At 38.2% G+C, this 25457-nt stretch overlaps 1 protein-coding gene across 1 annotated transcript in view; it reads left to right on the top strand.

Annotated features, from left to right (window-relative positions):
* Positions 1–25457, top strand: part of SYNE1 (spectrin repeat containing nuclear envelope protein 1) — a 276957-nt gene that overhangs the window by 197596 nt on the left and 53904 nt on the right. The window contains exons 103-117 of the mRNA XM_067293579.1: positions 2250–2351; positions 3564–3683; positions 4929–5129; positions 5785–5958; positions 6424–6555; positions 8452–8648; positions 9710–9842; positions 10254–10436; positions 11873–12022; positions 13163–13339; positions 16071–16226; positions 19860–20015; positions 20776–20946; positions 22382–22515; positions 24114–24318. Of these exons, the coding sequence (XP_067149680.1) occupies positions 2250–2351; positions 3564–3683; positions 4929–5129; positions 5785–5958; positions 6424–6555; positions 8452–8648; positions 9710–9842; positions 10254–10436; positions 11873–12022; positions 13163–13339; positions 16071–16226; positions 19860–20015; positions 20776–20946; positions 22382–22515; positions 24114–24318 (2391 nt within the window). The remainder of the gene's footprint in view (positions 1–2249; positions 2352–3563; positions 3684–4928; positions 5130–5784; positions 5959–6423; positions 6556–8451; positions 8649–9709; positions 9843–10253; positions 10437–11872; positions 12023–13162; positions 13340–16070; positions 16227–19859; positions 20016–20775; positions 20947–22381; positions 22516–24113; positions 24319–25457) is intronic.

Here is a 25457-nt window from a genome sequence, read left to right as displayed (position 1 = left end):
CTTGAATATTAACCAGCTCTCTTGAACACCCCTTCCTTCTAGGGCCCTAACCCATGGGATTCCTCCAAGTAGGTCCCTGAAGAGGCCAAAGTTTGCTCTCCTGAAGTCCAGGGTTGCGATCCTACTTATTGCCCTGCTTCCTCCTTGCAGGATCCTGAACTCCACCATCTCATGGTCACTGCAGCCAAGGCTGCCCCCGACCTTCACATCTTCCACCAGTCCTTCTTTGTTTGTTAGTACCAGGTCCAGCAGCACACCTCTCCTTGTTGGCTCCTCCACCACCTGTGTCAAGAAGTGGTCACCAATGCTCTGCAGGAACCTCCAGGACTGTTTGTGCCTAGCTGTGTTGTCTTTCCAGCAGATATCAGGGTGGCTGAAGTCCCCCATGAGAACCAGGGCCTGTGATCATGACGCTACTTCCAGTTGCCTGTAGAAGGCCTCATCGACTTCCTCATCCTGATCAGGTGGCCTGTAGTAAACACCCACAACAGTGTCACCCATGCTAGCCTGCCCTTTAATCCTTACCCATAAGCTCTCGACTTGCTCTTCATCCACCCCTAGGCACAGCTCTATACATTCCAGTTGCTCTCTCACATAAGAGCAACTCCACCACCTCGCTTTTCTGGCCTGTCTGTCCTAAAAAGCACGTAGCCATCCATGACAGCACTCCAGTCATGTGAGCTATCCCACCATGTCTCTGTAATTGCAATGAGATCATGGCCTGCAACCGCACACAGATCTCTAGTTCTTCCTGTTTATTCCCCATGCTGCGTGCATTGGTGTACAGGCATTTCAGAGAGGTAATGGAGCATGCGGGTTTGCCATGAGGGGTGCAAGAGGATCCTCCACAGTCATGTCCCGTACGCACTTCCCTGGCTGCATGCACCCGCTTGAGGCATCCTAACTTGAGCCACATTTTGCCAGCTACCCTGTCTGTATAATTCTCCCCTTCCCCCATCTTTCCTAGTTTAAAGCCCTCCTTACCAGGCTGGCCAACCTGTTGGCAAAAACATGTGTGCATGTGGATGGTGGATCCCATCTCTCCCCATCAGTTGCCAATCAGTTGCCGATACTATTTTCATTAGATACATTAGAAAACATAGTCCCACCTTTCTGATCACCTTTAAGCCACCCCATTGTTCTGTAAGGTGTTGTATCTCAAGCCATCAATATTGAGCAAAGGGAAGAAAAGGGAGAGAAATTGAGAAATGTTCACATTTAGGAATCTTTTGAAATAATATTCAGAAATGCTTTCAATCTTAGGTGATCTCTACCTTGTCTCCTTTTCTTATTATATAAAGCCTCCAGTTAGTGTGGTTTTGCTTTAATGAAAAAACGTGCCTTCCAGCAAAAAATTGCAAAATAAGTTCTTGGCATCTTTAGATTAGGATCATAATTTCCACAGGCTATCACTATAGGATTTCTTTCCAAACTCCAAAACTTTCCGTCTGCAATAGACTGGTATTGTCAAGAAAAGGCCTTCTTTTCTTGAAAAAAAGAGACAAGTTTATTAGAATTCTGTGCTAATTCATAGGATTGTTATACCAGAGACATTTAATATTTAAAAGAATTACTGCTTGCAAAAAAATCAATAACTCACCCTTTTATAATGTTGAAAGTCTTAGAAAAATGTACTGATTATTTTCTGTTTTACCAATATGAGGAGCTTGGTTGGGATGAATATGTGAAAAAGAAAAAATAATTGATGGTAGCACTTTAAAATTACTAAGTAATAAAGTATGCGTCCAGTCTGAAAAGTTACTTCAAAATTTGTAATGTGTAGTTAGCCTTGCAATGTGCAGAGCCCTTGTTTACATCTTTATTACATTTGCTCAAGTTTCCAAAGAACAAAACCTTTTTCTTAAGAAGTTAAAACTAGCTTGTTTACCAGTGTATGTGACTGAATACACTACACCTTAGAAGTTATTTTTGTAAATGAAACTACATAGTCTTTGCTATCTAATTGGAAGGGAAAAGCAGAAGTGCATTCACAGGTTGCATTTTTGAATAGGAATTGCTTTAGCTTTTTGTTCATATGTATCCAGTTACAGACTTTCAGCAGTTTCATATTTTGCATTAGATAATTATGATGCTTTCAGTTTTGAATAGACTTTATACCTTAATGCTGACCAGTCCCATGTTTATTACATAGAGGTAGCACTTTAATACTTTAAACTTTTTGAAACATAAAGTATTTTTCAGTTGTTATGTGCTGTGATTAACTTTGTTGTTGTTGTTGTCTCCCATAGAATGATCTGAAGCTCCTGTTTACATCACTAGGTGATAACAAATATTTAGTTCTACAGAAACTGGCAGAGGCAGTTGAGAGACCAGAAATGGAACAAATTCAGGTATTGCCAAATGTCTATTATTTGACAACAAAATTGAGGGAAAGATTCTATTCAAGGTGTAAATGGATTCTAGAGGACAGTTACTTTGTATGGGAGACTGTATGTACTCCCATAAGGTATGTGAAGATAAAATGACTACTTCCAAGAATGTACTACGCCTGTCTATAAATTAAAAGAAACATGATGTGTCTTTTTTTATCTCCCCACCTGACCTGGTTATGCACAGAGTGGTCACTATTTGAAAGAAAGATAACTTCAGTTCACCAGAGGTCTAAAGTTATTTTAAAATTCTTTGACTGTTGTTGACTCATTAAAAAGCAAAGGTGCTTTCTTCTACACTGGGTTATAGTAAAATCTTGAGTCTTACTCATTTTGAGGAAAATAATTGTTTTACCTTAATCAAGAAGTGCGTGATGAACAACTAACTTTAAAATTAATTAAAGAGACAAAAGATATACTATTTTCTTGTTTCTGTTATTGCCAAAATGACAGAAGTGAATGAAGTAAGCTAAGGGCTTCTTTTTACAAATGTTTCTCATTGCACAAAAACTACTGTTGTCTGGTGCCAGTGGGTGATGAAGAGACTTATCCTTCAGCTAAACAGAAACACTGGGCTTTAGGTACTTGATTTTTTTTCAAAAAGTGATAATCTGCATACACTTGCAAATACCAACCCGTATGTTTAAGTTGCAGTTTTCCATATACAAAAGGGGATTTACAAATTCTTTTTCCTTGACAGTAACTTTGGCCCTGTCCTGGTCCCCTAAACAATCGAAAGAAAAGCTATTTTGCTGTCATGTTTTCTGCTGTCATAGTTCTTTGCCTGATGTTCAGATAAACAGTAATGTGTGCTAATACAAATAATGCTTTAAAAAGATGATAAAACAACTAATAGACCTTCGGTGACTGTACTATAATTAATAGCACAGAACTTCACAGCAAAATTTTGTATAAACCAATATATGATGCTAAAACAGCTTGTGACAAAATGTGCCACCATTGTCTTTAAAAACAAGCAGGGACTCTCAACTTTGAATTAATATTTTTTCTGTATTTCTTTAAAGTTATTCACTAAGGATCAAATTCATTATAAAAAGGGGGGGACTGATGAAAACTTCAGGCATTAAAAAAAAAAGAAAATTGATACAATTTATAGCAGCTATTTTACTGTTATGAAACCTTCAAGCTAAATGATATAATTTGCTGATACAGGTCATACTGCAGGCAGAAGAAGGTTTGAAGGAACTAGATGCTGGAATCAATGAATTAAAGAAGCGTGCAGACAAGCTACAAATTGACCAACCTTCTGTGCAAGAGCTATCTAAGCTTCAGGTATGGCTCATACATTCCATCCTAGACGTGTCTAGTGATATCAAAAGTATTAGTACGTTCTTTGTCCTTCCTTATAGCCTCCTGCTTTTTTCACTGTGCAATCTTCAGATTTCCCCTTCCCCTTGAGTTTAGTTTTTAGAGAAGCCTTTCCTCTGTTTTTTTGACAGTTGTGCTTCTCACAATCGTGTACTTAAATCTGGGAGAGCCAACTGTGGTCTGAGGGTGGGTATTTTACTGTAGCTCTCTCTTTTCTGGATGGCCTTAGAGATATTTTGAGTTACTACTTGCTGAATGTTGCTCTTGTCTTGATCAAAAGTATGGGCTTATCCTCACATTCAGACACATGTTCTGAGAATAGAATTCTCAAAACCAGGGCAAGAAGAAAATGATCCTGTTCAAGTCAATAAAAGCTTCTCTGTTGTTCTCACTTTCATGGTTGAGGTATATAAGATGAGAAGAGCACACAGGAACTGATGAGGTTCTTCCAGTTCTTCTTGCTGTGTAAATTGACAGTAAGGGCACACTCGGTAATATATACATATACAGAATATAAAAATACTCTTTCCTATATAAAGTATAGTGTTGTTTTGGGGCTGATTCGGTTTTTACTATAGGTTGTGTGTATCTTGCTTGCTAACAATAGGTTGCTATGGCACAGATCTCTTCCTGTGCTTGGGCAGGACTGATGGAGACAAAGTTGGCTTTGAGATGCTATAGTCTGGAGCCATGATGGAGTCAGTCCAACCCCCCTGCATTATAAGAAGCAAAATGTAAATTACATCTGCAGTGTGCAGTAGTCACTGGAAGTGCTTGTGTTATTTGTTGTCTAGCCATGCTGTCAGTTTGTCCCTTCACTGTGAGATGCATGCTGATGCAAAGCTTTCAGGCTAATTATGTACTGGCATAGGATGAGATCTACCTAAGGGAAGGTCTAGTCTGTTTTTTGATGACTTAAGTCCCGTCACCTTGCTCCTTTGCTATATAAAGCAAGCCTTTGGGATTCTGCTAACTTTGTTCCTGAACACAGACACTAGAAAGAGTTGCAAGGTGCTGCTTATTTTTTCTCTCTTTCAATGCTGCATTGTTAATTTATCAGTGAAATCAGTATATCTACAGTCTTTTTGAGCTGGGAGTTGAAGTTATTCTGCAAGCCTTCAGAAAGGAACACAGCGGCAACAAGTTGGCATCTAGGCAGACATATGAGGTGTGAGATAAGGATAATCATTGCTGCTTTTTGCCCCCAAGGATATGTATGATGAGCTGATGATGATCGTTGGATCCAGACGGAGTGACTTGAACCGGAATCTGGCTCTTAAGGGGCAATATGAGCAGGCTTTGCAGGACCTGGCTGACCTGGTAGAAACAGGGCGAGAAAAGACGGCTGGAGACCAGAAAATGATTGTTGCTTCTAAGGAAGAGGTCCAGTTGCTACTTGACAAACATAAGGTAAGAACCCATGATGTGTTTCAAGACTAGTCATGACTGTAAGCTTGCACACAGTAAATTTCTAACTTTTCATTGCTGAAGGTTCAGGAGCTTTTCTGAATGGTTGGTCAGTGCTAAATCAAGATATATTAAAAATTACTCTAGTTTAAACTAGAGTCAATGAACTGTTCTGGTTGAATGGCTTTCAAATGCTCTATTGCAGGTGAACTCCAGGTAGGATCATATTTGCTTCCTCATTCTAATAACAAGTCTCCTATTCTTGTGCTGCTATGCCACAGAGCAATTTGATCCACGTCAATATTTTCTTCCAACGGCAATTTAAGTTTTCAAATAGCAGCCACAATATATAATAAGACTTTGCCATATCTTATTATTAGGAAGAATTTCTTGGTGGTGTTTATCTGATTTAAGCTATTTTGTTCATGGAGTGCAACTTAGGATCTAATTTTCATATAAAGGACACCCTGTTTTTCTTCAGTGGTGGATTTTGTGAAATGTTGGTGGAGGGAAAAGTTTATCTAATTCTATGTCTGCAGATACTTACTTGATTGTACTGCTGTCATCTTAAAATGTTGTTTAGTGGTAATGAATTGAGTAAGTATTGCACTTTTTCTTTTCTTTTGTCTCCCCCCTTCCACCCCAAAAAATTTCTCAGGAGTATTTTCAGGGGCTGGAGTCTCACATGATCCTGACAGAAACACTCTTTAGGAAGATGAGGAGCTTTGCCTTCTTGAGAGAAACTCAGTCACATTCAGAGCTAATGGCACAAGCTTCAGCTGTATTAAAGCAGGCCCATAAACGAGGTGTGGAGCTGGAATACATTCTAGAGGTGAGAATTTCTGTGTTCTTTTCTGTACTGCCATTGTGACCAACCAGGATATCCTATATTCCCTGTGCCTGGACAGAACTGATGGACATTGGTCCCTTTTGTCATACCCAATAGGGACTGATGAACTACATGTAATCTTTGCTACTTATATATTGGGAACTTCAGATTATACAAATTGTGTTTGTGTAAACCTAAAAGAGCTGCTTAGCTTTAGCTGTCAAGGAGGACGTCATAAATTTATCTAATCATAAACCAACTCTGTATTCTGACCAAAAGCTGAGCTTGACACAGAGCTGATGTCTTGTTATCAGTTCACAGGGCATTTTTACTGTTATTTCTGTACATTCACAATAGCGCAGCTGCAGGATTTGAGGTTAAGAAAACAAGTAATACATTTAAAATTTCTTCAGGAATAAAAAAAACTAGGTATCAAAACCAATATTCACAGATAAATTATGCTTGCAGACCTGGATATGCCTGGATGAGGATTATCAGGAACTTACAAGACAGCTGGAGTCTGTTGAAGGTAGCATTCCCACTGTTGGTTTGGTGGAAGAGACTGAGGACAGGCTTACAGACCGGATTACACTTTTTCAGGTTGGTGCTTTCCAGTCATTTGTTATAGAAATGTTGGTTGGAAGGGACCTCTGGAGGTCATCTAGTCCAGTATCCCACTTGAGGCAGGACTGTTGCCATGGGCTGGATCAGCCACGGCTTTTTAAACCTACAAGGACGGAGATCCCACAGCAGCACTGGGACCTGTTCCAGTTCTGCACCACCTGCTACTGAAAAGGATTTCTCTAATGCCCAGTCCAAACCTCCCAAACTGCAGCTTGTGGCCACTGTTCTTGTGTTGTTTGGCACCACTGAGGAAAGTAGTACCTCCATCATCTTTGTGATTCTTCTTCAAATAGTTGTAGTCATCTGTTAGACTAGCCCTTAGGATCCTCTTTGCCAGACCAAAACAAGCACATCTCCCTCAGCCTCTAGGGCATGTACTCTAGGTTCCTGACCATCTTTGATAGCTCTCCGCTGGACATTAACCAGTTCTTTGAAAACCCTCTTGAACTGTGTAGGAGGCGGGCGGAGAGCAAAATTGGATGCACTACATGTGGCCTCATCAGCACCAAATAGATGTTTCCCATTCTTTTCCACCCTGAATTAGTTATATATATTGTTCTTTTACCAGACAGCTTTCTGTTTTTGCATGGGTATGAGGAGAACTTAAGCAACCTATTGTGTGGGGGTTTTATTTTGGTTTTCTTTAATGCTAGACATTGTTTGTGTTCATTGTGACTCTAAATTAGTTTTGCATTTCTGTTTCTCTTGTCAGGTTTCATAAATTAGGTTATTTGAGTCCAGATTCTCAAACACTGCTACTCTGCTATGGCATAACTTCCAGTACTTTTCTTTTCTTTTTGTCCTGAGGCCACATTTAGATTAAAAATCTGTCATAAGTAATTTATAACTGCCTTGAAATTTTTTGTTACTCTCTAGGAGTTAAACATTTATGTTTCTATATATGTTATATATATAAAAAATCCTGCTAAGTTATTAGAGCTCTATTTACATGAAAGAGCTCTAAATGAAGAGCTCATTAAATGAAAGAAGCTTTAGGTACTCGCCATAGCATTGGTAGCTTCTTACACCTTCAGAATGATGTCAGCATAACTGAAAAAAGGGAATGCATGTACGTTTCATGCCTGAGCTTAGTCAGATATACAAATAATTTTGAAAACTTGTATTACTTGTGTAATAATAGCAGAATTTGGCAGGTATATTTGCCCACATGTACAAATTCCTTACCTACCTACAACTCTCACCATTTATGTGAAATCTGTCTCTGCTTCAAGTTCAATTCCTGGGGTCAAAGTGTTAAGAACCTTTCATTTTTAGCAACTTCTTTGCCGCCTTGCACCCTAACAATTGGCTTTTACATTCTTGGATTTGGATGAGTGAGGTGAACTTCTCTTTTGTAGTTATGCATAGCTGGAGGATACATCAGTGAAAGGAAAAGAGTTAGATTACCTGACAGCTGAGGATAGGCATTAAAAGGATTGAAATGTGGTCACTGCTAAGAACTCAATATTGGGCAACTTTAGGTTTCATTGCAGTCTGGTTTTCAGCAAGATGGGAGTTGAGGGTGTGTCCTTTCAATCCATTTCTCTCTTATGTCCTGTTGCTCCACAATGATTCCTTAGAAATTGTTCTTTTCCACTGTTAAATGTCTATGTTCAAGAGGATTCATCAGTAGGAGACATGAACAGAAATATATGTGAGGGGTTTCGTAACAGTATTTTCAGCAGATTTTGAGGAGGTGCCTACATAACTGGCCTTGGGGAGTTCTAGGGCTGGAATGGAGGGGAGAGAATATGATGTGTGATAGTGATACGGAATATGCTACAAAATGCAATAAAAGCAAAATGGATGTTGAGAAAGTGGGGTAGTAGACAGTTGCAGAGCTATCTAACTTTCTGTCCCCTGTCATTACAGCATCTGAAATCTAACCTGACTGAATACCAGCCCAAATTATACCAGGTGCTAGATGATGGGAAGAGGCTTCTTTTTTCTGTTAGCTGCTCAGATCTTGAAAGTCAACTGAACCAACTAGGAGAGCACTGGTTAAATAACACCAACAAGGTGACCAAGGAGCTTCACAGGCTGGAAATGATACTGAAACACTGGACAAGGTAGTGCTAATGTAATGAGCACAATAAGCTTCTTTGCCCATGCTGTTGAAATTGGGGTCATTCTGATCACAAAACTGTTAGATTCCACATTTAAAAGAAAGAAAATACTGTGAAATGCATGTGATGGTTTGACTTGTCAAACAAGCCACTCTACACTATCTTACTTCTGTTCCATACAAGTGTCATTCCACCCTCGTATTTTGCAATAAAATGCACACCAGATAAGAACTGGTGGGAGGAAGTTAGCTGATACCTAATTTAGATGACTAAGTCAGAAGTCTAGGGTCCATACAGGGTGATGGGAAAGGGTGTGTGCTTTGCTAGATAACATGAGTACCCACAGCATGTTCTGGGAACCCAGCCATTGCTGTTTCTCACAGTTGTGTGCCACGGCATATATGGAAGACAGCATTTAGCTGTCTTCAGCAATGTTCATATGCTACTTTTGAAATAGCATTCTCTGAGCGGTGTACACACTCTGTATTATTCACGTGTTGCCAGCACGTGAATGTCCCTGGTTTGTTGGTGCCCTTGCCTTTCCAAGTGAGATGCGTAAAGGGATTGTATGTATAAAGTTTATGGGGAGGCCCTCAACATCTAATGCTGACATGTGATTAGTTGTTTTGGATATGGAATGTTAGGAAGATAGTTTCTAAAAAGCATTGAATTTCTGAGATGCCTTGTGCTAAAGTTTTTGGAAGATTGAGCCCTCTAATGGAGAGTGAAAGAAATGTGTGTGAGAGGAACAGCTTGCCCAAATAGTTTTGGTAACTCAGTGTTATTCCTAGTTATCAGTTCTTCATTAGATTTTGTTTGTCCTAAAAGACAAAAAGAAGGTGTTGTTAAGAACTGTCTTCATAATAAAATAAAAGCTCTCTGATACATAATTTTTATATATTTTTATATATTTTTATTTTATATATATTGTAAGTTTTTTGATAGAGGAAATAAAATATATTTTTTTAAATCTGACATATGATATTTTCCTCTCACACATGGAGGAGAGCATGGAGGCAATAGGAGGCAAAGACTGTTTTAGCTTTCTATAAACATCTTTACAGGTATCAGAGTGAATCAACTGAATTGATACATTGGTTACAATGGGCAATGGAGCGGCTTGAGTTCTGGAGCCAGCAGTCAGTGACAGTTCCTCAGGAACTGGAAACAGTCCGAGACCACCTGAGTTCCTTCTTGGTAAGACAGTTTGTTAGCCTAGGACACGTTTTCTCTCCAATTACAAATAAATAGTTGATCAATCGAATGGTTGTACGTTGCCTCAACATTGAAGCAGTGAGTATGGAAAAAAAATCTGCTTCTGTAGGTGAGCTGTCCTTCAAAAAGCTGATGTGTTTGCACATTCAGCACTGTGTTGCTGTGCATAATGATTGTAAAGCTTGATGTTTCTAAAAACAGAAAATGATTTTATGACTGAAAACAAATTCTGTTTTCATTAGATCTGTAGCGTAGCTGGTGACACTAATAGTAAGTGCAGATTTTTTTTAAGGGGAGGGGGATATGCTTAGCTCTTTGAGGTAAACCTTAAACATGTAACAAACAAACTAAACAAGTAATTTTTTACTTCCATGAAAATGACATTGCTTACAGGAGTTTTCAAAAGAAGTGGATGCTAAATCATCACAGAAATCTTCTGTCCTGAGTACTGGGAACCAGCTGCTCAGGCTGAAGAAGATAGATACAGCAGCACTGCGTGCAGGATTGTCCCAGATTGATAGTCAGTGGACAGAGCTGCTTACACAAATCCCAGCAGTACAAGAGAAATTGCATCAGGTAAGGAAAAGATCTAGTGCAGAGATGGCCTTTGATATTCCAGAAAGTTCAAACATACTGATTATGTATTGCACCTGCAGCTGTGTAGAACAGTTGCTTTCTAAAGATTTAAAATATGTCTTGTTCTCCTCAAAGTCTCATTACAAACCGCTGCATAACTTCATAGAGTTGGCAATTTCTTTGAGAGATGGTTGCTCCCTTCTGCTCTTTCCCTATGTGGGACAAGATAGGAACAATGTTATCTGCATTTTAGTGTGGGAAAGCTTACACTGTTATGTCCAAATCCTGTCTTTCCACATGTCTAGAGCTAATTGGTGCTAATTTCACAAACTTTCACAGTCACACTTGTTAAATTTTACCTAACAAACAGATGAGTGTTTTGTTCAACATGTTTATTACCATGTTGGTGTGCTTTTTTGGAAAAATGGAGTTCACATCCTGCAAGTTAGGCAGAGCTTGTTTCCTTAGGAATTTGGTTATGTTCAAATAAAATAGGCTGGGTGCAAATCTGTGGAAGACAAAACAAATCTAAAAAACACAGTGCAAGGCTCCTGCTGGTGTATGTAGGATCAGGAGGGGTTTGGTTATGTGGTTTTGGTTTTTTGATGCTACGACACTGGCGTTAAGGAATTATATTGGTCTAAAAACTGGTTTATCCTTCAGTTGCTAAGAGATTAGCAGTCTAAGCAGTTGCTTCAGTTTCTAATTTGGAATGCTCTCAGAGTTAGTAATATCATCCAGATTTAGGGGGAGAGAGGAAGGGAGACGAATTTCAACTGTCTACTATGTTAGTTAGAAATAATGTCATTCAGCAGTTCTCTGAACCCTCTTGTAATGCAGAATACATACTGCTTCCTAAAGATGCTGTCATAGAACACATTTTATTTTTGAATAACTAAATTTAAGCAAAAACTGGTGCACAAAAAGCTGAAAGTCAATATCTTAAGAAAAAAAAAAAACAGGTGCTTTTCAAAATCTGTTTAGAAATCACCACCACAAGAAGAGTAGTAGAAGATTATTTTCCCTGGGCCTATTCTTTAGCCATTTACAAGGACAAGAAAAGTATAGCATAGAATTGATCCTCTATGTAAGCCCGGTATAGAATTATGGAATGAGAATGCAGAGTAGTTTTTTAGAAGTCAGGAATGCGATCTTTAGGTTTATTCAGTTTCTATGTACAGTGACAAGTGGAAATAAGAAGCATTTAGTATATTTTCTTATTAAGATGCATATAGTTATATAGTATTCTCCTGTAATATGCTTGCATTTTTTACTTCTTTATTTTATAAAATTCCAGAAAAGTAGACAGCGATCTGTTAGGGATGCAGAATAATATGATAAGGTCAGGTAAAGAACGATGTATTATGGTAATGCAAAGCAAGGAATTCTCATCCATTCTCTTCACAGCACACATTTAAAGTCTTTTATCTCTACAGCTCCAGATGGACAAAATTCCTTCACGCCATGCTATCACTGAAGTTATGAGCTGGATTTCTCTGATGGAAAATGTTATTCAGCAGGATGAAGAGAATATAAAAAATGTAGTAGGACAGACAGTCATTCAGGATTATGTCCAGAAGTACAAGGTATATAGTGGAAATTTTACTGATTTCTTTTCTGATCACCCATTAAATATATACACACACACACACACACACACACACACACACATATATATATACACATATTATATATGTGTAAAATATAACTGACTTAAACAGAAGAAAAATTACTTACATGGTGGAGTGGTTAAAATTATATACTGGTTAGAATGGGGTAATATTTGATACAGCGGAAGAGAAGCCAAAATTACTTTTACTCTGCTGTTTACTTATGGCAGGAATATATTTTTAATATGCTTAGCTTAATTTTCAGATAAATCCAAAACAGTATGCACGTGATTAAACGTTATTAGGACTGACTTTCATCCAAAACCACAAAGCACTTTGTTTTATGAATTCTCTGCATAATAACACCTTTTACTCAAAGTGTGGTCTATTTTTGAATGGAAGGTGGCCAGTGGTTTACAGATCAAGGCAATTTTGATTTTTGTCTGAAACAAAAACTAAGGATGCCATATCTTCAGGTAAATATTGAGAAGAGATAAAAACAAAATTTCAGTTCAGTAACCAAATTGCTAATACTCTTGTAATGAGTAATACTCTTGGTATTGGTTTGGTAATACTCTTTTAACACTGACACTTCTTCTCAGTGTCAGAATCATTTTTACTCTCTAGAAGACTATTCTTTAGGATAATTCTAGATATTAGTACATGTTAAATAGAAGGCAGATATTTGACATTCAGCTCTCACTGGTCTCCTGAAAAATTGCTTTATTTCTTGGCTATTGTTCTTGTCTATATCCAACAATATTTTCTGTATTAACTCTTGCTGTAGTAAGAAAATTTAAGACTAAAATGAATAAAATCATCAATGTCCAGTTTTTCTTGAATGTGATCCTTGAGATTGTTGTTGCTAAGTCTACTGATTTTCTTTTTCCTTGGGAGAAAACATGCAGTTTCTTTATTCCAAAGGTGGTGTACTGCTGCTTTTGTTCTCAATATTTATTAAAGAGCAACAGTACTCTTAACTGCTGTTCAAATGCTAGAAATACTTTTAGCTAAATTCTGTGGCATTGTAATTTGTTAATGTTTTTATCCTCTGTTCTGCAGGAAGGTGAGAAATGATGATACATTATTTTCTTTTATATCCTTCTTTTCTATTAGGGTTTTAAGATAGATTTAAATTGCAAACAACTCACGGTGGACTTTGTGAACCAATCGGTGCTACAGATTACCAGCCAAGATGTTGAAAGTAAACGTAGCGACAAAACTGATTTTGCAGAACAGCTTGGAGCAATGAACCGACGTTGGCAGATTCTGCAAGGCCTGATAACAGAAAAGGTAAAGAAAAAGCTAGCTGTTCAGTAGAGAACTTTCAAAACAAATAGAAATATGCCATAAAAATGATTGGAAGCCTCTAAAGATTATCTAGTCCAACTTCCTGCTCTAACAAAGCTAACTTTAAAGTTAAATCAGATTGCACAGGGACTTTCTCAGCTGCGGCTTGAAAATCTCTGGGGATGGAGATTCCACAGCCTCTATGGGCAGCCTGTTCCCATGCTTAACCACTGTTGCGGAGAACAGGTTTTTTCCTCAAGTCCAATAAGAATTTCCCTTGTTGTAACTTGTGACTGTTGTCTCTTCACCTTTCACTGCACAGCTCCAAGAAGAGTCTGGTTCTCTCTTCTCTGTAACTCCCCGTAAATAGTAGAAGACTGCAACAAGATCCCTCCTTACCCTTCTTTTCTCCAGGCTGAGCGAAGCCAGACTCTCTGTTTACGTCATGTGCCCCAACCACTCCAGTGGCCCTTCAGAAGTTTGTCAAACACTCTCTTGTACTGGAGGGCCCAAAATTGGGCACAGTACTCCAGACGCACAGGTGTCAAGAAGGGAATAATCATTTCTCTTGACCTGCTGGCAGCACTCTGGATAACCTAGCCTCGTGTGTGGTTAGCCTTCATTGCCACACAGACACGCTGCTGACTTACCATGTTCAAATTATTGGCCACCAGAGCCTCTAGGTCCTTCTCAGCAAAGCTGCTTTCTATCCAGCCTGCTGCCAGCCTCTGTTGTTGCATGAGGTTATTTTGTCTCAGTCACAGGAATTTGCCTAATTTCATGGCATTCATGGCAGCCCATTCCTCCATCTTGTTGAGTCTGTCTGAATGGCAGGCCTGCTCTCCAACATATCAGCCACTCCTGCCAACTCAGTGTTGTTTTTGAACCTGCTGAGAACACAGTACATCCTGTCATCCAGGTTGTCGATGAAGATATTAAACAATGCCTTCATCCAGGGGACCAAGGATGCCCCTGAGGACTGCATCTCGTAACTGACCACAAGATGGACCTTGAACAGTTGACCACTAACCTTTAAGCTTGATGGCTCCAGTCAGTAGTCCACCCACCTCGTAGTCCTCCCATCCAGTCCGTATATCTTCAGATTGGCTACAATGGTGCTATGGGATACTATGAGAAAAGTCTAGCTAAAGCCAAGGTAAACAACATCCACTGCTCTCCCTTTGTCCACAGTCAGTCATATCATCATAGCAGGCAATCAAGTAGATCAGGCACAATTTGCCCTTGGTAAGTCCATGCTTTTGTTGCTCCTTCTTGTTCTTCATGTGTGTAGAAATGGTTTCTGACAGGATTTCTTGTATAGTCTTCCCAAGCCTGAGGTGAGGCTGACCAGCCTGTAGTTCCCATGATCCTCTCTCTGCCTTTTTTGAAGAAGGACATAACGCTTGCCTTTTCCCAGTCTTCAGCAACCTCCTCCCATCACTATGACCTTTTAAAAGCAATAGAGAGCAGCCTTGCAGTCATTTTGGCACCCTCGGGTGCATCTCCAAGTTCTGTGGACTTTTATATGTTTAGTTTATTTAAGTAGTTCATTCCTCCTCTACCATGGGTAGTGCCTCTGTCCGCCAAACTTTGCTACTAGATGTGAAGATCTGAGAGTCATCAGAGGAGACCTTGTCAGTAACACTGGAGAAAAAAAGAAGGAACTATGTACCTCAGGCTTTTTCTTGGTTTCCTGTTGGTTGCTGATATATTTGTAAAGGTAACAAGAAGGGCTTCTGTCTCTCACTAGTTTTAACTCCAGCCAAGATTTTGCTTTCCTAATACTAACCATGCATGGCCAAACAATGCCCCTTTGTAGTCCGCTTTCCATACACACTTCCTTTTGCATTCAAGCTTAGTTAAGAGTTCTCAGTTCTGCTCAAGCTAGGTTCCTGCTATGCTAGCCTGTTTTCTTGCAGCTTGAGATGGGTCATTTTTGTGATTTGAGGAAGATGTCTTTGCAGATTATCCAGCTTCCTGGATTCTTTCGCTCATCAGGACAACCTCTCATGGGATCATGCTTACCTGAACAAGCCAAAGTCTACTCTCCTTAGCCAAGGGTCTTTAGTCTGCTACTTGCCTTCCTTTCTTCACTCAGGATCTTAAACACAACCATCTTGTTGTCACTCTGGCCGAGGTTACTGTTGACCATCACATCCTCAACCAGTTCTAATGAGGATTACAACCAATTAAAATGAGAAGGCATTCCCAACAGTGGAGTTTGTCTTAAGTAATGTGAATGCCTTTTATGGCAACTCTGCCATTTTCAAATTCTGCTTTATTCTTCAATTCTTTCATATTTGCTTTCGAAGAACAGAAGTGCTATCTGGTTCTCCACTGAATAGCATCTGGAACAATCAGAAAATCTAGATAATTTTAAAGTAGTCAGTTGACAAAGAAAGAGGTAATATAAATCTTCATCTGCTTTATCGCAGTTCATAAGTAAGGAACATAAAATGTATGTTTACATCTTAAATAGATCAGTGAAGTCATTAATATCTGAATAAGCTATCTGAATAGAATTATTCTTGGATGGAGCAGAGTTTTTTATTATGTACTCTTTTACGAATAGCTAATACATTCCAGTTTGCATGCATATACTATTTTTAAATTTTGAGAGCTGTGATTTTTATCTGAGAAGGCACTGGTCAGTCTTTGTCTTCACTGATTTATTTAATTGGCTTCACATTAGACATAATTGTATGAGGAAGCATATACTCATATTTCTTTACAGATCCAGCTCTTGGAAAGTCTGCAGGAATCCTGGATAGAATATGAAAATAATGTGCAGTGCCTAAAAACCTGGTTTGAAACCCAAGAGAAGAAGCTGAAAAAGCAACAGAGAATTGGAGACCAGGCTTCAGTACAGAATGCTTTGAAAGACTGTCAGGTAATGTCCCTTTATAAATAACAATATTCTGTATATGCTCTTTCCAGCAGTTAGAAACAAGAAGTATTAAAGCCATGTGAAATCTGGGTATCAGTGAGGTAGATGACATAATGCCCCTTCACTTCAATGAGGAAGAGATTTCATTCCTAAAATGCAAGGAATAAAGGCATTCAGAAGCATCCAAACCTGTTGTTCTTTATGCATTCATATAAAAATATATATATATATATGCATTCATATAAAGCTATAAATTCAGCTATGCATATAAAGCTATGCATTCATATAAAGCTATAAAGATGGTCGAAAAGATACTCATCTGTTTCTGCTTGGCCAGTTTTATGGAACTTGATATAATGAAAAGCATGTTTGACTATTCAGAAACTTGGGGTTTTTTTGTCTCATCACTACTTTTTCTCTCCTCCCCTCCTCCTTTTTTTTTTTCCCCATTCTTTTTCCCCCGATATTCTCCTTTCCTCAGGACTACTCAAAGAAAGATACCAGAATTCAAGGAGGTTTTAAGATCGTGTTAAAAATGTGTAAAGAATCAAATTTATTCAAATATTCTACAGTCCAGAGAAGCAAATAGAGCTGAAGTCCATTTTCCTTCCAAAAGTAAAAAGGAGAATCATGATTAGGATGGGCAAAGAAGGGAAAGGCTTAGCTACACATAAGACACTCTTGATCGTAACCACCTCAGTTTTTCATGTAAAATTCATACAAGGACTACACAGCAGTGAATAGGGAATCACAGGTGACTGAACATCTTACTAGGAATAGCACATATTTAAGTATTCAGAAGCTTGCTTCTGGGGATGTGAGACTGTGGTTCAGGCTTACAGATATATAGGGAAAATTCACTTGTTCTGAGTTTCTAAACAAGGCCTCTACATGGTATCCGGCTTCAGATGTTTTTTGTTAAACAGTATTTTTTCTACTAGACACCAAATAATAAATTTCATGCCAGAGCAAATGTTTAATAAAACTCTGTCAGAACAACTGCATGCCTACAATCTTGATATATACTTCTTTGTGTGCTCATCCCCTTAAAAGGAGTAGGGAAGCTTATCTTGGTGTGGCTGCCTTTTCCCCATGCATTTAATGAAGAGATGAATGTGATCCAGCTATAGCTATGTCTTCACAAACAGAACAGCTGGAAATCTATTCCAATGAAATGTGTAATAGAATTAAATCTATATTCAGTAATATCTCTAACCCATCTTTCATTTTGTGAAGGCAAAGAATTGGTAAGGCCAAATGTCAGAAATCAATTTTTTTCCAAGTTCTGAACTCAGATTTTCAAACCGCATCCAATGCCTAGCTTTAGTTCAAGTATCTATATGATTTCAGCACAATAAACCCATACAACTGAACCAAGTGTAGTTTAACATAGCCTGACATAATTGGTAGGCTCTGTTTGGCAGGGGTTCAAAGCTGAATCTGATTTATCACCTTCATGGTTTCCTTTGGTCAGGAAAGTTAGCAAATACACTTGGGGAGACAGTTATGAATGGCAAGGCTTTGATCAGTAAAGAAACAAATTGTTTAAAAAGTAACTGTATCAGACGCTCCCAGGTATTCGGTTCAACTACTACAAAAGCTGCAGCTTACTTATTAACAATGTTAGTAGCTGTCTAGTGTCATATTAGTAAGTGAAGGCAACTATGTTTTTCCATCACAGATCAGAAACAGTGATGTCTCTTGAATTCAGTTATTAGATTAAAATAATTTTTAAAAACTCCTTTCACAGAGAGCCAGAAATATTTGCTATTCTTGGTGTTTCAAGCTTTTGTCCACTTTACATTTTGAATTTTGAAACAACTGTGTACAAACTTAAGTATGTTTTTTACTGTTAAAATCCACTGCTTGAAAAGTCAAATTTACTCTTTGCAACTAAAAAGTGTTTGCTTGGTGTCAGGTGGTAGAAAAAGATGTATTATTCCAAGGCTGTAATCTGGAACAAGATCATAGCTAGAAGAAATGTGAAACAATGCAGAGGAAAAAGTTAAGAATAAGCAATACAGCAAAAATGCTTTTGCATATATGACTTACTATGTGTGCAGATAAAAATCTGTTGTATGTGTGCAGAGGTAAATTCTGCTAATAGCAAGTATTGCAGGGCGGAATTTGGCTCCAAATACTCTTCCTGGTATCTAAAATGTAAAGTCTTTTATGGCAATGGTTCATTTATTGATTGATTGATCAATTGATTGATTTTTAGGGAGAGTAATTTACAGAAAAACATGGGTTTTCAGTTTGCCCTAGAACCCAAGATGTACTAATTAATGTAGGAGTAACCCAACATTCCCAGCTCCTCACAGCCTACTTTCCATATTATGGTGACTACTTAATCTTGAAAGGTATATCTCCACACAGGTAAACATAAATTTGTGCTGGCCTAAAGGCTGCAAGTCATACTTTAGCTTTGCTCAGACCCAGCATTTGCACTAACTGAGGCTGCACAGCTTCCATACGAGTCAGAGCATTGCATGACTTTCTTGCACCTCCCTGCAGCGTGCCATGAAACCATACTCACAGGACCATGGCTAGGAATGTGCTCAAGGGAGCATGCTATATGAAGAGCAGTTCCACACCAAGTCCTTTCGTCCTCAATACTTCAGTTTGTAACTTCATTTGTGTGCTATTGAGGCGTGAGGAGGATCACAGGCTTTGTGGCTAGCGAATGTTACATACCAGAGCTTCTGGGCTTCGCTTGTTGATAAAGTGTGATAAAAACTGAGAACTTTGCATCAGCATTTCCATGACAAATCTAGGGTCATCTTCAGTCAAAGACACAGTAGGCACCTGCCTGAAGCAGCAAAACAGCCACTAACAGTCTTTCATGGCCTCAGAGCTTTATATACTCAGCCCTGTTTTCTTCACCTGCTTTCACACCAACCATTGACTGTCTTCCAATTTGCTTGGGTTCGGGTGTGGGAATGCTGAGTTCAAAATGCTATTGAGCTCATTAATGCTTCCCAACAGTATGAGACCTTGGGGAGGCAATAAGAAAATTTCCTGCAGTCTTTTTGTTGTTGTTATTGGCTGGAGTCCAATGAGCCTGTCATCTAGCAAAGGGGAAGGCTTGCTGTCCTGGGGCAAGGGGCTTTGCTGGGACCTGGCGAAGGAATAAAGACTCCACTTCATGGGGGGAGGCATGGCAAACTGACATCTTGCCTTAGGAAGTTATTTTGTCCTTTTTCCTTGGGTGGCAAAATTCAGTTTTTCCAGAACCTTGAGCCAGCTTTGGACTAATTAAAAATCTCTTTCAGTATTTAGGACAAGCTAAGAAACACAACAATTTTCCCATGTATTCAAACTGCTATCCTATTTTTAATGATTTTTGGACTCTTACATGAGATCAGATTTATTTCACAGAAGTTTAATTTAAATAGAAGCATGTCCTCTGCATTAAAGACAAACAGCTATGCTTTAAAGGGAACATAAAATATTCAATAAAATTGCTGATGAGTTATGATCCTCTTGAGAGTAAAAAGCCAAAGCATGCAAGCAGGCCTTTCCTATTTTTTAACATTGTACAAACTGTGGAGTTTATGGGCATCTCTTCTATCTCAAGGCATTATGTATCCAAATGAACAAACAAACAAAAATACCTAGTTTTTATTTTCTTTTCAGGAATTAGAAGAATCAATTAGAGCAAAGGAAAAAGAAGTGGAAAATGTAGAACAGATTGGTCTTTCTTTGATACAAGGCAAGAAGGAAGAAGTCTCTTCTGCTGTAATGAATACACTGCAAGAAATTAACCATTCCTGGGCCAATTTGGATCACATGGTAAAAGAATCCTCAAGGGGCAAGTTGTAGCTCCAGGGCTAGGGCATGGAGGAGGAGGGGGTATTACCAATATGCAGCTAGTGGATTTCTTCTGTCTGGTAGGGGAGGAGATTAGTGAATAGTGTCCCTCTTTCCATCCATCCCCAAGTTTGTGTGCACACTCCACATAAAATGGGCCTAATAATTCCATTTCAAGGGAGTTTTTAAATTCTTGCAAAGTTTTTAAGATGCTTCCTGATGTTTAGTTGAGAGGCACAAAATATTCTGTAAAGAATTACCTTCTCAAGCACGCAGATTACATAGTCTTACATATGGAATAAGGAAGAGATCAGCACTCAGTGTCTAAAGCTGAATGCATCCATCTGTCTTCTCAAGAAGAAGGCGGTGTGATAGTGCTAGCCTCTCTGCTGCACTTCATAGGCTGACTTTTCTGCCTTAGTGACATGTGGTACATAGTCTTATGAAATTTCTCTTGATTGTGCTTTGCAGCAAAGTAGAACAGACTGCATGTCTTCTCAGTCCCCTCCATCCTACTCTTCTATAGCTTTGTAAAATCAAGCAGAACATTATGGTGTACCTGGTGTAAGCCCAGGTGATAGTCATGCAAAATATTTTCCCTTCTTTCTCCAACAGCTTTGAGGTTAGCCATGTAGAACAAATAATGTGTAACATCAAAAAGAGGGAACTAATTTAAACAAAAAGCAAATGTCTCTTGAATGTTTTTCATTTACTTTTTTTTTTGGTTCCTCCCTCTTCCTAGGTTAGCCAGCTGAAGATATTGTTGCAGTCTGTTCTTGATCAGTGGAGCATTTACAAAGTGGCATATGAAGAACTGAATAGTTACCTAATGGAAGCCAGATATTCTTTGTCTCGTTTTTATCTTCTTACTGGTTCTTTGGAAGCTGTGAAAGTCCAAGTTGATAACCTTCAGGTGAAAAGGAATACCATGCCTCTTGACATACTAAGGATAGATTTAGGGATGAAATTTGTCCTCATTGCATGGATGTAGCTAGCTATAGATTTTGATTCATAAGGAATGGAAGTACAGACACACTGGCACATGAAAAGCATTTGACATTAAAAGAACACTTTAATTTATCATGCGCAGATAGCTGTTGCATCTTTCACATCATAAAAAATTAAAATGATGACTTTTTATAGTTGTTTTCTTTCTAGATTTTTGATACTGTTGTTTAAATTTTTAACTTTACTGTCAAGTATTCAAAGGTTTTTAAATCATGCTGGTGACAATTAAAGATAAAGCTTCTTTTTGCCTTTTCAGGCTTCTGAGCTACTGGCACATGCTGAGATCGTATTTTAAAGGGTTTCTTTGCAAACCTGTTATTGCAGTATATTGAAGAACAAAACAAAGAATGTCCCCAGAGCTGAGCTAGTCATATAGTCAAGTGGTTTTCCAAGTTGTCACTTTAAGAAAAGCGTAAAATATAATGAGTTTCCTCTTACAAAATTATATCTGAGAACATTGTTTGCATAGAATAACCTTTTGCTTCAGAAAAGCTGTGATTAAAGTAACAAGAAGTTGTGTTTGCTAATATTTGCCAGCAAATATAGTTTGACTCTATCATTTAAATTTTTTGTATGATTAGAAGTCCAGACAGATATAAAGCCAAATGTCCTGAGCACAAACTGCAGTTTCCAAACCAAGATTTAAAGAGCATCCATTAACGCATTTTACAGTCACTCTTCCATGTTTTCATTTTTTGCGTATCAGGGAGGAAGAGACAGTAAAACAATAAGTACTACACATGACTTTTTTATTTATTAAGATCTTAACTATACTGTTTAACCAGGCTGTGATTTTCCAAGCTGTTCAAACTGTAATATAAATAAAAATATTTAAGGTAAAAAAAACAAAATTAAAGTTTTCACTGCCAATGGTACTTCAGACTGATAAACAAAGGAGCAAGAACCTTGTTTTCAGAACAGAATTTTTTGATGCTACTACTTTTCTTTTTTCATCTCATTCAAAACAGGAAAAATATGCATTTTTTTCTAATTGTATTTATTTATTCTCTTCAGTCAATTAAGTTTCTATTTCTGAAGCATTTACATGCACTGAAGTCCTTCAGTTTGTAAGTCCTGTGCAAGAGTATTTGCTTAAATTATTTGTTTTGCAAGACATTTCAAGAAGATATTATGTAAAAATTTACTTTTCACTATACCTGAATATTAAATCAATTTGGCCTAACAGTACTGTTTACATTTACAACCTTGTATTCAGATGAAAAACACATGAAATCAAGTTTTACATTCGTAACCCGTGTGATGTAATTAATATATCCCATGTTTTTACCTCATGCAATAGTAATAATTCATGTATCTTTTTCTTTTTCTCTCTGTTTTAGAGCCTACAAGATGAATTGGAAAAGCAAGAAAATAGCTTACAGAAATTTGGCTCGGTGACCAATCAATTGTTGAAAGAATGTCACCCACCAGTGACTGAAACACTTACTAACAGTTTGAAAGAAATGAATATGAGGTAGAAAGCCTGTGGGTTTTTTTGAACTTTACTTTCAGTGGTACCTTTGCATTTTTCCATCGATTCTTTAAATTTCTATCAGATAGGACTACCCAAATAAGGGTATACAGACTGTTTGGAGAGTCTGCTGAAAGTGTCCTTTTTTTTGTACATCACAATGGCAGATGAAATACCAAGTAATGGAGTAACAGAGTAATGGTAATTTCTCATTTAAAAGTACCCCAAATGTTAGTGATCTTTCTACGCTAATACGTTAGAAACACAGAAATGATGGAGAAAATATGGTCAGCATATGCTTGAAGGTTGATTAAAAGTGTGGAAACCCTTATGCCAAAGGCTGGAACAGAACTGTCTCGTTTGCTACTACCAACACTATTTTCTCCTGCAAAGGATTTTGACATTACTGTCAATAGCTTTTCTCCATGCATGGCTGCAGTCAAAATGCCAGGCTAGATTCATAAACCCCATGCTGTAAAATAATACTGCATTTAAAAAGTGAGAATACTGTACCAAAAGTTTGTGTTTGTTATGCATGCCTCAGTTTTCCCAGTTTTCAGATGGCTATTTCTAGGTGTGGGAGGGGCATGATAGGAAAGAAGACATAAGCCTTGGCTAATAGCTTGGAAAATAGCTTCCGCTACTTGGAATCTATGCCAGAATCAGTGTGAGGGGTTACTCAGAGAAGCTGCATAAAGGCAGGGTCCAAGAGCAAAAACTACTTTGGTGGAAAGTTGATTTTTTTTGAAAACACAATCATGCCAAATAGATTTTAATCTGTGGTCCATCCTGTCCTAGAATACTGGGAGTAAAGGGAGGGATTATTCGCCCCGTTTTGAAGAAGTTAGTGTATGATTTGAGAGTTTCAGAGACGACTGAGAAGATTTTCACTTTATCATTTTTATCACATAATAACAATTGAAAAGATTATGGTTTCCTTTAGTAAAGAAATAAACATGTAATTCAATAAAAACAGCAAATTTTTTAGAAGAATATTAGAAATAATTTTCATATCATGGACTGAGAAATTAGCTGTTTCTGCTTGCTACTACAGCCAAGAATTAACAGGATTCAAAGAGGGATTAAAAATTTAACAGCATAATAAAACTATAAAGAGTTTTGATAGTTATGGGTGTATTTTAGAAGGGATGTACACAGAGCTTTAGGACTTTAAATACTGTGTCAGAGTTTAGGAGGAAACCCACTTGGAAGAAACAGTTTCATATGTACACCTGTTTTGAGTCTCTTTGGCCCTTGCAGGAATCTGGTTCTGGCCAGACTGGACACAGACCCTGTTCTGGGTTAACCAAAATGTGCTGAGTTAGACAACAGACTATTCACTTCAAAAGTGTGCTCCAGCTCTGAGCCCAAACATTAATATACAGCACCCAAGATGGACCACAGATCTGATCTGATGTGACACTTCAAGCAGCTGTGAAAATATTTTTGGGGTTGCATTTTTTCCCCCGTGTGTCTGGATCATGGTTATTACCAAATTTTTTAAAAGCCAGAAGACCTTGGGAAATAGCAATGAGGAAGAGGGGCTGGGATAGTTCTTGTGAACTCACAGGCTTTGATCATTCATCCAATCTCTTTGCCAGGTGGAACAACCTTCTGCAAGAGATTGCAGAGCAGCTGCATGCCAGTAAGGGCCTCCATCAGCTTTGGCAGAGATACAAGGACTATTACAACCAGTGTTCTTCCACAGTCCAGCAGCATGAAGAGCAGACCGATGAACTCTTGAAGACTGCCACCAGCAAAGACTTTGCCGATTACGAAGTTACCACTTGGATTCAGGATTGCAACGTACGTTCAGTTAAGCTCTGTGTTTTTGCACAGCTTCATGGGTTAATCACAACATGCTCTCCAAGACTAAACTGTATACTCCATGTATTGAAACTTGCACATGAACATATTTCTGTTTACTGAAGAATCCCTCAGGCACAGGAGAGAGAGCTTTACCTCTGCTCCCCAAACCTCATGAGTTTCTCAGGCTTTTTGCGTATTCCCGTCTGTTATTACTTGTTGCTGTGTTATTTCAGAAGTTTTTATCGAAAGTCATCTCTGCAGGAGATGGATAAATTGTATCATTTGATTCAATCTTAAATCCCTGCTTATCCAAGAGATTCTTGCTTGGGCATATATTTCTATCAAGTCCACTGACTTCCTTACATTAGAAGGACATGTAAGATCTTTTGACTATCCACACCAGTGAAGTCTGCTCACTTTGTCTGAAAAGAGACTGTGTATGTTCAGCATTATGGGTTTCTTTATCCTTCATTACAGAAGGACACCACTCACTCTGAAACCTTGAGATTCTTCCTTTTTTGGACTGTATCTCAAGGCAGCAGGATAGTTTATCTTCTGTTCATGATTAGATTTTGGTGCTTTTGAGTTTATTTTAAGTGTCACTGATAAGAAAATGAAAATGGTAATTGTCTTGGTATAGGAAAAACAATTGCAGGGGAAAAATAAGCACATTAATGAGCTTTGTAAGCATTTGCTGCCATAGTCTGCTGAATTGGCAACCAAAATTGTTCAGTCAGAATAATTTCTTCATGTTCTGATGTTGTTTTCTTTAGCCATTACATTAGAAGTTAATTTTTCACCCCACTTAGGAATTCACAGCAGGAGAAAAAGAGGGAGGTCTAGTCAAACCCACGCCAAGCCACAGTGAGGGCTTCCACTGCATAGGAACAGCATGTCAGTACATTCAAAATGGGCATTTCAACAAGAATTGCCTCATCTGTAACTCAGACTTACTCAAAGACAGTGAGCAGTCCCTTCTATCTGTTCCTCTGCACATAAGTACTTCAGCATAGTTTTTATTCTGCACATCATTTAATTTGCATACAGAGTGTTAGTGGACACTGACATTGAAATACAGTAGTGAATATAAGTTCTGTATATAGTGGTGGGGTTCACTCATTGCATTCCTCCTTTAG

Source organism: Apteryx mantelli, chromosome 3 (assembly GCF_036417845.1).
Source record: "Apteryx mantelli isolate bAptMan1 chromosome 3, bAptMan1.hap1, whole genome shotgun sequence".
NCBI classification, from domain to species: Eukaryota; Metazoa; Chordata; class Aves; order Apterygiformes; family Apterygidae; genus Apteryx; species Apteryx mantelli.
The sequence above is the reverse complement of the archived record's forward strand: the minus strand, read 5'-3'. Positions and strand labels throughout refer to the sequence as shown.